General features: G+C 39.8%; 1 protein-coding gene across 1 annotated transcript in view; it reads right to left on the bottom strand.

Annotated features, from left to right (window-relative positions):
• Positions 1-10,806, bottom strand: part of pak6b (p21 protein (Cdc42/Rac)-activated kinase 6b) — a 12,619-nt gene extending 1,813 nt beyond the window's left edge. The window contains exons 1-8 of the mRNA XM_053613650.1: positions 8,883-10,806; positions 5,665-6,297; positions 4,674-5,126; positions 4,354-4,487; positions 1,453-1,579; positions 1,146-1,271; positions 602-736; positions 1-159 (exon numbers count right to left, since the gene is read on the bottom strand). The exon at positions 1-159 is cut by the window's left edge and continues 1,813 nt beyond it. Of these exons, the coding sequence (XP_053469625.1) occupies positions 1-159; positions 602-736; positions 1,146-1,271; positions 1,453-1,579; positions 4,354-4,487; positions 4,674-5,126; positions 5,665-6,297; positions 8,883-9,146 (2,031 nt within the window). The 5' untranslated portion in view covers positions 9,147-10,806. The remainder of the gene's footprint in view (positions 160-601; positions 737-1,145; positions 1,272-1,452; positions 1,580-4,353; positions 4,488-4,673; positions 5,127-5,664; positions 6,298-8,882) is intronic.
• Positions 10,807-12,438: the final 1,632 nt, after the last annotated feature.

The raw sequence follows: 12,438 nt of genomic DNA, 5'->3' as shown, positions 1-12,438 counted from the left end.
GGACATGCGTTTCCGGTACTGCTCCACCAGAGGCACCAGACAGTGAGGGGAGCCACTTTGCAGCAGGAAAGGGTGCTTGAGCAGATCAGTGGCACTCGCTCTCTCCAGAGGATCCTTTGTCAGCATGGATTCCAGAAAGTCCCTCAGCACTGGTGAGATCTGTTGAAGAAGGGAAAAGGTTCATAATGAGGAACGCAGTCGATTGCACTGGAATAATATCGTCCATTGGTGTGAACTGAATTGTTAAGCATATATCTCATGCTTCTGTATTATATGCATGATTTAGTAAGCATCTGTGTGTATTTATTTCAGTACGAACCGCTTGTGCTGTAGAGATTTTAATTTCAACAAGAAACCATTCTATAAATATGATATTTTACTATATATGGTTTACAGTATGGACAGATACAGAATATAGTCGAACACTGTAAATGAAAGAAAATATTGTACATCACGTAAGTAAGACTCCAGTGACGGAGTGGAAATAAACCGTTTTCAGTGCTGTGCACACCAGAACCAGGGGTTGTGTAGCTGATTATTATGAATCTAGAGACAAGTTATCCATTTCATTTACATAATCGCAGTTCTTGTATGTTCTTGCCTTGTGTGTATTTCTGACAGAAGGTGCTGCTTCATCTCTCAGTCTCTTCATAGCAGTTATTGGTGTGTCACTGAAATATGGAGGCTCTCCATCCACCATCTCCACCACCATAATGCCCAGAGACCACACATCCACCTACACACACACACACACACATACAAATTAAATCCTTCTCTTATCTGCAGGAATGAGTTGTTTTGTTCTTTCCTTCAGTCATCTTCATCTTTCTGAAATCTAGAATGTGTCAAGGAGTCTAGCGAATGCCAGCGAACATAACTCCTCCATACACCCCCCTCCCCAAAAACATGGCTCTTCATCCAAGGGTAGGAAATAACTCAGGAGATAAGAGATGGGTATTAGCTGTCAGTGTCAAAATATAGCTTCCAGACCCTGGTGTAATAATAGTCACTGACAGAAATGTTGCTGATAACATGACAAGATGACCAAAAAAAGTGAAAACGTATTTCCTACTGTATATATTCTCTTTAAAAAAAAAAAATAAATAAAAATTTGAAATACTTTTTGGTTAGCACAATCTCTTTACCTCTGTGCCATATGGGGTTTTGGAGATGACCTCTGGAGCCATCCAGTATGGAGTTCCAACTAGTGACTTCCTCTTTGGGATGTCTTTGCTGATCTGAGCACAGAATCCAAAGTCTGATAGCTTTATCTTGAAGAAGAAGAAGAAGAAAAAAAAAAGAGAACATGTTGAGAACCTTGCTTGTTTTTTTTTTTTTTGCTTCTGTGTATTACGCTACGCATACTAAGTAAGAATTAGTGCTGAATTGAATATTTATTGATGCAATGAAAACAGCGATATGTACGTACATATGACAGCAAGTGGTACTTACTCTCCCGTCCAGTGTTAGTAAGATCGAGTCACTCTTGATGTCTCGGTGGATGACACCTTGTGCATGGAGATAGGCGAGAGCCTGCAGCACAGCGTCACACACTGTAGCTATCTGCTCCTCTGACAACCTGATTGTGCGAGTGTCCGCACACACACACACACACACACACACACACACACACACAGTGTGGCTGTACAGTGATCAGCATATACAATATATTAGCTAGGACAGCTAACTCCAACAATAAATACAAAGATTTTGTATACAATATTGTCCTTGGGAGAGTGGAAAGTCGTGTGAAGATGAATGGGTGTGCGTGCGTGAGTAGCTGAGTTAATCTATGTATTCAGGATTTTACAAGATTATGTAAACATAATTTTGTTTTTTTGCTTAGCTCAGTTTGAGGGGGGGGAAAAAAAGGTTTTAAATGGCAGTCTTTGCATAGCCAATAGGGGGAAAGCCATGAAGCTAATGACGCATTACAATATTAAAATAAAATCCCCACTTTGGAAGTAAAATACTTTACACAGCCGTGAATATTATTAACAAATAGCAAAACTTGCTCTGAACTAAATGTGATTAGTTCTACAGTATATTCAGTTTTGAAAAGATGAGAACAACGCCCTTGACAAGCAAAATATGTTTATTTCCATTCTCCACCAAGGTCCACCTTCGTACAGCAATTAAAAACAACCCATTATGAGTCTTCTACCTCATTGGAGGTGCTCATTGGATATTTTATGAGGTAAACCTTCCACACAGGTGTAATTACTGACTGTAGCTGATCTGCTGACCCGATATTATTCGTCCGATGGACTGTTCTCAGCATAGCAGTGACACTGGTAGTGTGTTATTCACTGACACAAGCATATCAGGTAGAGAAACTTTCCTGGGGAAAGTTTTAACACTTAGTACAATCGCTGGACAATTTATTAGATACAGCCAACTCGTGGGTGTACAACCAGAGCCCACAGCTCACCTTTATCCATAAACAATTATTGTGCATGCAAAACCTGTCAATTTATGCATCGGTGTCAGTTTTAGATTAGTGGATGCTGCTGGTTGGATCATTTTGTTTGGTGAGAAAACAAAGCCCATTAACTCTGATGTTCGAGATACATTCGGACCAAAAACAAACACGCTATTACATCAGTGTCACTGTTGTGCCCGGAATGGTCCACCGTCCAAATTATATCCATGCTTCTACAGCGCCCTCCACTAATATTGGCACCCATGGTAAAGATGAGCAAAAAAGGCTGTGAAAATTTGTCTCTATTGTTTAACTTTTTGATCTTTTGTTAAAGAAAAGTCACAAAAATACTCTGCTCTCACGGATATCAAGCAGTTGCAAACACAACACAGGTTTATCAAAAAATCTTTGTTAAATATAGGTGTGCAACAATTATTGGAACCCTTTTAGTCAATAATTTGTGATACCTCCCTTTGCCAAGATAACGGCTCTGTCTTCTCCTATAACGCCTGATGAGGTTGGAGAATACATGGCGAGGGATCTGAGAGCGTTCCTCCAGACAGAATCTCTCCAGATCCTTCACATTTCGAGGTCCACGCTGGTGGACTCTCCTCTTCAGTTCACCCCACAGGTTTTCTATGGGGTTCAGGTCAGGGGACTGGGATGGTCATGGCAGGACCTTGATTTTGTGGTCAGTAAACCATGTTTGTGTTGATTTTGATGTATGTTTTGGATCATTGTCCTGCTGGAAGATCCAACCACGGCCCATTTTGATCTTTCTGGCAGAGGCAGTCAGGTTTTCATTTAATATCTGTTGATATTTGATAGAGTCCATGATGCCATGTATCCTAACAAAATGTACAGGTCCTCTGGCAGAAAAACAGTCCCAAAACATTAAAGATCCACCTCCATATTTAACCGTGGGCATGAGGTACTTTTCCATATGGTTACCTCTCTGTGTGCACCAAAACCACCTCTGGTGTTTATTACCAAAAAGCTCTATTTTGGTTTCATCTGACCGTAGAACCCGATCCCATTTGAAGTTCCAGTAGTGTCTGGCACACTGAAGACGCTCGAGTTTGTTTTTGGATGACAGTAGAGGCTTTTTTCTTGAAACCCTTCCAAACAACTTGTGGTGATGTAGGTGACTTCGGATTGTAGTTTTGGAGACTTTCTGACCCCAAGACACAACTAACTTCTGCAGTTCTCCAGCTGTGATCCTTGGAGATTTTTTATCCACTCGACCCGTCCTCTTCACAGTGCGTTGAGACGATATAGACACACGTCCAATACCAGGTCGATTCATAACATTTCCAGTTGACTGGAACTTCTTAATTATTGCCCTGATGGTGGAAATGGACATTTTCAATGCTTGTGTTATTTTCTTATAGACACGCCCCATTTTGTGAAACTCAACAACCTTTTCCCGCACATCACAGCTATATTCCATGGTCTTACCCATTGTTATGAATGATCCCTCGATACCTCATATTTATACCCCTGTGAAACAGGAAGTCAAGGTTGAACAATTTCCTGTTCCTAGTCACCTAGGTGTACCAAAGAATGTTTCAATATCAATGGGAATATACTTCAAATATATTTTTCTCATATGAATTCATAGGGTTGCCAATAATTGCTGTGCACACCTATATTTAACAATAAGTTGTTTTTTTAATAAACCTGTGTCGTGTTTGCAATTATTTGATATCCATGACAGCAGAGTATTTTTGTGAATTTTTTGAACAAAAGATCAAAAGGTTAAACAATAAAGACAATTCTTCACAGTCTTCTTTGCTCATATTTACCAAGGGTGCCAATATTAGTGGAGGGCACTGTATATGGTAGGTATTTCTGTTAAAATGGCCAATGAACATAGTTCTACGTGGGACCAATGGTCTTAAAACACAATTCATCGTTTTATTGTCTCTCACCTAGTTTCAGACACTATGTTGGTTAAAGCGCCACCCTGCAAGTACTCCATTATGACCCAAAGCTCCTCCTCCACTAGAGCACTCTTGTACATCTCAACCACATTCTTATGCCTGTAGTCTCTCATGATAACCACCTAAAAAATTAAGATTTTCAAAAAATATGAAACGCGAATTCACAGTTCTCCACAAAGAATTACACATTCAGAGGCAAAGGTGGTTAAGACAGTAATAAAAAAAAAGGACCACATAAAGAAGCCATTTGCAATTGATCAATATTAACTAAAGTTTTTGCATATTAAAGTGAGGATAGAATGGCATACTTCATTAAAGAGCAGCTCTCTCCTTTGCTGTTTCCTCAGATCCATCATCTTCACTGCTACCTGTTTCCCACTATGTTTCTCCCGTGCAATACAGACAACTCCTGTTGAGCCTTCACCGATCTTCACAAAGTTCTCCAGGTAGGTGCAGGGGTCCCCTTTGTCCACTACCATTTGCAGAGCAGCCTTGAACTGTGCATGAGTGACCCCAGGCTGCTCACAAATGATGGTGGCTGGCTCAGCAGTTCTTAGGCTGGGAGAGCAAGCCCCAGGAATGTAAGTGGCAGGGGAGCCTGTCGGTGAGGGGCGAGGCTGAGAAGGACTGTCCTGTATAGTGGGTACCGAGGCATTACTAGGAGATATGACTGTTGTATTGCTGGAGGACTGAGAATAGATGTCATACGCTGGTTTTGGACTGCTGGTGCCATTTGGTTTTGAGAATCCCCCTGAGTTTGTCTATAATGGCACAAGGAACAAGTGATAGCTTCATATAGCTATCAAGTACCTATAACAAATACTCAGTAAAAAAAATATATATATAATAAATTACTTTTCTTTGAATCTTCGGATTCACATACTACTTTAAAACTTGACATTAATGTTTGAGCTTATGTGAAATATATTTCCTTATTTGCCATGATCATGATTAAATCATTTCAGATCAGTTCGATGTGATTTTTGCTTACTCATGGTCTCACGATGTGTTTGGGTTTCTGTCCTTGATTATGTTCTTGTCAAGGTGTTTTGTCGTATGTTTTTCTTTTGTTTTTCCTTACTAGCCTTGGGTATGTTGCTTGCACGTACATATGAGTATAAAAGCCAACTGTATCCAACTTATGTTTAGACTAAGAAATGAAGTCGGGCCCAGGCTGTCTTTGCGCACATAAAAAAAACATCTTTTTGACTATACCCTGGCTCTTGGTCTCCTGATTCTTCAAGCATCTTACTTCTGGTGAAGCATTTTGATCAGCCAGAAATGATTTACATCACTTACCTTCAGGTCATAAGTGGAGTATGGTCTTCTAGGGGTCTCCACAGAAACCAGGGGAAGCGCTGAGCTGGGAGTCACCCTTGGTTTGACCTTTGACCCTTGACTTAACGTGGGAGTATTGTAGAGGCAGGACATAGGCCTTTGGTTGATCTTATTGACTCTCTGAGCCATACTGGGATAATAAGGTCCTTGTCTCTCGCTCTGGGCATATGTGGCTTCTTGACCTGCACCTGGTAAAAATAAAATGTCCCTTGGCATGAGCCGTGGCTTCTCCGAAGACGCCACAGTGACTTCAATAATAGACCTGGCTCTTGGGGCCAGCCCATTCGGTTGGAGAGTGGCACTCTTTTTGGCCCCTGGACGTGGGCTTCCACTCTCACTATAGACTTGCCGTCTCCAATCATGCCAATCTAAGACAGGCTGGCCGTTTTTATGTTTATTCTCATTCAGTTCCTGATACTGATATGTCTCCCCTTCAACAAGTTCACCCAGGCGTCCTAAGGACTGGGCTCGTTTTCGAACAGACATACTGGTCCTCCTGAGTGAGTTGGAGCTGGTAACAGAAAGCCTAGTCATTTCAGCGATTGCTGACGCAATGTAGTCTCCATGTCCTATAAAACTGCCCCGCACGATGTCCTGTGTGAAGAGACCACAAAAGACGTACATACTGTAAGTATTAATATTATGATCAATCATATACTATAAAATGAAAGAAGTATCCAAAATCTCCAAAAACACACAACTTCGGTACGCATGTGGAAAACGTATTTCACTTACCGTATATACCGACTGTGTTATTTTCATCGCTATTGTTAATGGAATTAAACATACAATTAGGAAATATATGCAGTTTGAATATTTACATTTAGAGGAATTATTCCTCTTCCTTTTAATTTAACATACTAGCTTAACTGAACTATATATATATATTTAATATATATGTGTTTGTTTCTTCTCATATTGGTTCATCACCCTCAGGCCTGTCTCAGCTTGGGATAGGCTATACTGTTCCAGTAAGCTGCAAAATGCAAATTAGCTAATTTAGAGCTTTACATATCAAGTCAATGCAGGAATAAATAGGTAGCCAGTATAACTTTGGTAATATGCTCAGATGTCTTTACCTGTTAAGGCTGCTATATTCTGAACAAGCTGAAGCTTCCATATGCAGGCAGCAGAGCTGCTAGTCCAGTCGAGGTTATGAAAACATGTATTTGTTTCTCATCATTATGTATCAAAGAAACACCAGAATCTAGGGTTATATAAATGTTCTTAGCTGTAAATTAGAGCGATATATCTACCTTGTTGGTCCACGTTGCAGACAGATTTAGCATCTAACATTGGTATTTCTGCTTTATCAAAATTTACGGAAAGGGAGTTTGTTGTTCACTGCAGGTGTTATGTCTTGTATACGGTTTTCCTTTTGGAATCTGTCTAAACTCATAGATGTAACTGCATAGCATGATCATGGAAAGCGTATATGCTGGTAACACTTAGTTAGCCAGTAGTATCATGAATCCTGCAAGTGATTCTGATTAATGTTTAATTGCCTCATGTGTTTGTCAACTCGTGTGAATTTTTTTTTTTTAATGCAAATCCCAACCTGCAACTAGTTGCACAAATCTTTCCCATTTAAATGATGTTGTTTAGTGGTAACCTTATCCCCCACCTGCATTCCATATTCCACTAGCTGATCATTTAGATACAGCAGATAGTGCCAACTTTTTCATGTCGATGAGTGTGTCAGCCACGGGCTATGCACTAAGCAAAAATGCTGAGAGTCTGCTTTCTGGATCTGAGCACAGGAGGATCAGTGATAACTGGGTGTCTCAGCACTGTCAGAACGAATTTCACTGTTTAAATACTAATGAGTTTCATGAAAAAATAGCTGCTGATTTTGAACGGGTAGTATCAGTCATCCATTTCTTGAAGCTGCATCTCAAATGACAGTTTTCTAGGAATATGGAGCAACGCATAGTTTTCACAAGCCGTTACGTCATCCTATATGTATAGTGAGCACATGAAGTCCTTTGGGATGAGTTTTTGAAAGGGGGCTTAAATAATTACAAAAATAATAATAAATAAATATCTTTATACATTCCATAAGTAAAGGCGACTCTGTGTTATGATTATAACGGACGTGTTGTAATTCTGACATTTTTTAACTTGCTAACTGTGGAACTGTCCACTCTGTTTGTGGTAAGGATGCAGTTATAGCTTCATTAATATTCAACTGCATTCAAATGCTAGAATTAAAATACAACTTTGAAAAGAATTGATCTAGTTCTCTTGTACAAAAATACACCATAACCAGCTTGACTGACAGGGAGTTCACTACACAGCTTTTTCCCCCCGAGCTTTTGTTTAGCCTTCATTTGCAATAGACAAGAGTTACTCTTTTTTAAAAAAATACACACGAGCAAAGCACTTCAAGCTCTCTTGTATCTATAATTCAAGAGCTGTGAGACAAAATAACGTCTCGGAGATAAAATAGTTATCTATTCTATTGCTATCCGCCAAGGAGGGAAGTTGATTTATATGCTTTTTTGTGTGTGTGTGTGTGTCTGTGTGTGTGTGTGTGTCCTCTTGGAATGCATTTCGTTGTCTGCTGAACTTTTCTACAAGCTCGTTTCTGCTCAAAATGTATTCATTGAAATACAAGTTTACAAAGCAGATTTTGTAACTACTACGACACCTGGAGGCAAAAACTTGTCCGGGAAACACGAGATGTGTCATGTGTCAAAACAATGCTATTTAATTTCCTCACAAACTTGCAGCCATGTTTATGCAGTGTGTGTGTTTAGACCAGATTTTCCTTAAGCATGAAGGCAAGAGAACTTGCCTTTCTGGTTTGCCAATCCAGTGCCTTTCAGTAAAGACACTCACTTGCGCGCAAACTTTCCGTACGCATTATCGATTTCTCTCGGCTGTTTGATGTATTTCCCTTCATTTTCCATAAATTGGTATGAATGAAGATCTTCATAAAATGAGTGCTACTTACATATGAATATCACATTTATATATCATATAAAATCAGTACGCATGAAGTGGGAGATTTAAGAAGACTAAGCCCATCGTTGACTGATAGTTGATAGTTCTCCTTATAAACAAGCACAGGAGACGAAGACTAATTTTACACACAACAAATGATTATGTACACACACTCAATCATGGCATGGAGATTGAGTTTCTTTATGATACAACGAGAACTTCTAATGCTGTACCTTCTCCTGCTTACGTTGCACCGATGTGATGTTGGAGGGATCCACCAAAGGCTTGGGTCTCTTTAGTGTTTCTATTATACTTTGCCATTGTGGTGGTAGTCCTACAAAACAGCCCCGAGCAGCATCATAAGATGTGTGTACCCGGTGCTCAAAGTTCTTGGGTGCAGAGATTTCTATCTTTCTCTTCTTCTTCTTCTTCCTCTGGAACATTTTAAAGGCCTGGGGGAAACAAAAGTAAAGTCTGTAACGCTCTGTTTCCTTCATTTTCCACAAGAACTGTGAGACTCTGGAAAATCACACCAGCTTGAAACAGACAGCTGACAACCTCTACTTCCGTCATGAAGAAAGAAAAAAAATAAAAAAATCAGAGCACAAAAAAAAAAAAAAAAAAGACACCTAGATCAGCCTTTAGTCGCTTGAGTGAGAATTACTACACGCCCAGAAGTAAACACACCTCTACACGCATTGGTCCAGCTGACGTCTGTGCTCTATAAAATAAACAGCATTAATGAGTTATGTATCAGGCTGGGTTTGATGAACAAAGCACATGCTGTCTGTCCACACAAAAAGGTGTTAACACTGCTAGACTGCAACAAACAGAGTTAAAGCGTACCATGACCCTGAATAGCAATAAATAAATAAATAAAATGGACACTGCTCTCAATTTTTCCACTGTGAAATCAATCGCCCGCCTGCCACAGAAACCAGCCGAGTTACAATGTCAAATCCTGACTGATTACATTCCGGATTTGCTACAACTGCTGGTGTGTATCACCACTGTGTTCTTCTCCCAAACCAAACTGAAGGATAGGCACATTTCACAGAAGACATTCTCACGAAGCAACTTCACGGAAATTCAGGTGACAAGTGAGGGTGAAAACAAGTTGACTATATGAATCTGTGGTTATTGTCATTAACTACGAGGTTATGAAATTAAAATAATAACTCTATGTTAATGAGCTGGGAGAACGCTACACCAAAGCGCATCTTTGTTTAATACATATTCAACAATCTTTTGGGTTAGGAAGCTTATTTAAATAACGCATGACATTTCACAGTGAAGTACAACATGTTGATATACTGTGTCCATACCTGAATAATATCTCCAGGCTATATCCTTGTTTAAGTAGGCCAGTCAATATTTACTCAGAAGTGAACATCAAATAGGGCAGAATGATCACGCAATAAAGCTTCACAGGAACTCAGATAAGCGGTAATAGGAAAAGTTTACAGAAGCCTGAACAGTGGAGCCAAATAGAGTTACCTCAGATATACGGTATACTTCTAAAGCTACCTCTAATGCACAATTCTAATATATAAAATACCATAATCTTTTCATGTGTTTAATTCAAAAGTCGTATAACGTATCACTTCATTTCTAGAATCTAGCTGTATTTACAGTAAGTGAAATATTTGATGATAATAATGAGAACAAAAGAACACCAGAAATACTCAGTCATGACGTTTAAACTGTTCACAATAGTAATGCATCACAGCTGTTTTGCAGTATGACACCATCCATCCATCCATCCATCCATCTTCTATACCACTTCATCCTTTTCAGGGTCACGGGGAAACCTGGAGTCTATCCCAGGGAGCATCGGGCACAAGGCGGGGTACACCCTGGACAGGGTGTCAATCCATCGCAGGGCACACAATCACATACACACTCACACACCCATTCATACGCTACGGACACTTTGGACACGCCAATCAGCCTACCAGGCATGTTTTTGGACTGGGGGAGGAAACCGGAGTACCCGGAGGAAACCCCCGCAGCACGAGGAGAACATGCAAACTCCACACACACAGGGCCACGGTGGGAATCGAACCCCCGACCCTGCAGGTGTGAGGCGAATGTACTAACCACTAAGCAGTATGACACCTTACATTATAATGAAGAGCAACAATTAGGTTGCATAAGAGGTGAAAAAATTATTTGATACAATTACAATATATATACATTATAGAGTTTTATGATGCAAGCTCATAAAAATTAACAGAGTAAATAAACTTCAGTGCTATTCCAGTAGTACCTGAACACATGACTGAAACTTTATTTGACTAATAACTCTATCAAAATCCTGATTTTCTTCAGAAATTCTTATTCTTGAAGTATAGTCTTTATACTTCAAATTTCCTTTAAAAAAAAAGTAGTCCTAAAAGTCCTAAAAGTAGAAGGTCAAAGGTGAAATTAGAGTCAGGTGTTTTCAATCGATGGGATGATAATCAGGTGTGAGTGAGCGTCCTGTTTTATTTAAAGAACAGGGATCTATCAAAGTCTGATTTTCAAAACACGTTTGTGGAAGTGTGTATTGTGGAACTTTGTGGAAGGAGATTTCTGAGGACCTCAGAAAAAGAGTTGATGCTCATCAGGCCGGAAAAGGTTACAAAACCATCTCTAAAGAGTTTGGACTCCACCGACCTACAGTCAGACAGATTGTGTAGAAATGGAGGAAATTCAATACCATTGCTCCTCTCCCCAGGAGTGAAGACCAACAAAGATCACAAAGGAATCACAAAGGAACCCAGGGTAACTTCTAAGCAACTAAAGGCCTCTCTCACATTGGCTAATGTTAATGTTCATGAGTCCACCATCAGGAGAACTCTGAACAACAATGGTGTGTATGGCAGGGTTTCAAGGAGAAAGCCACTGCTCTCCAAAAAGAACACTGCTGCCTGTCTTCAGTTTGCTAAAGACCACATGGACACGCCAGAAGGCTACTGGAAAAATATTTTGTGGACAGATGAGACCAAAATGAACTTTTTGGTTTAAACGAGAAGCGTTATGTCTGGAGAAAGGAAAACACGGCATTCCAGCATAAGAACCTTAACTCATCTGTAACACACGGTGGTGGTAGTATCATGGTTTGGGACTGTTTTGCTGCATCTGGAAGAGGACGACTCGCCATCATTGATGGAACAAATGAATTCTGAAGTATACCAGCGATTTCTAAAGGAAAATGTCAGGACATCTGTCCGTAAACTGAATCTCAAGAGAAAGTGGGTCATGCAGCGAGACAACGATCCTAAGCACACGAGTCATTCTACCAAAGAACGGTTAAAGAAGAATAGAGGTAATGTTTTGGAATGGACAAGTCAAAGCCCTGACCGTAATCCAATAGAAATGTTATGGAAGGACCTGAAGCAAGCAGGTCATGTGAGGAAACCCACCAACATCTCAGAGTTGAAGCTGTTCTGTACTGAGGAACGGGTTAAAATTCCTCCAAGCCGATGGTAACTCCAACAGTTACCAAAATTTTTTAGTTGTAATTATTGCTGCACAAGAGGATCACACCAGATACTGAAAGCAAAGGTTGACATACTTGTACCCCTCCCAGATATGTCATTTTGGATCATTTTCCTCAATAAATAAATGACCGAGTATAATATTTTTTGTCTTGTTTGTTTAATTGGATTCCCTTTATCTACTTTTAGTATGTGTGTGAAAATCTTATCATCTTTTAGGTCATATTTACGCAGAAATATCGAAAATTCTAAAGGGTTCACAAACTTTCAAGCACCACTGTAACTTGTTCAGCACATCGAAATGTAA

Source organism: Ictalurus furcatus, chromosome 25, assembly GCF_023375685.1.
Source record: "Ictalurus furcatus strain D&B chromosome 25, Billie_1.0, whole genome shotgun sequence".
Taxonomy (NCBI): domain Eukaryota; kingdom Metazoa; phylum Chordata; class Actinopteri; order Siluriformes; family Ictaluridae; genus Ictalurus; species Ictalurus furcatus.
This window is presented reverse-complemented; position numbering and strand designations above follow the sequence as displayed.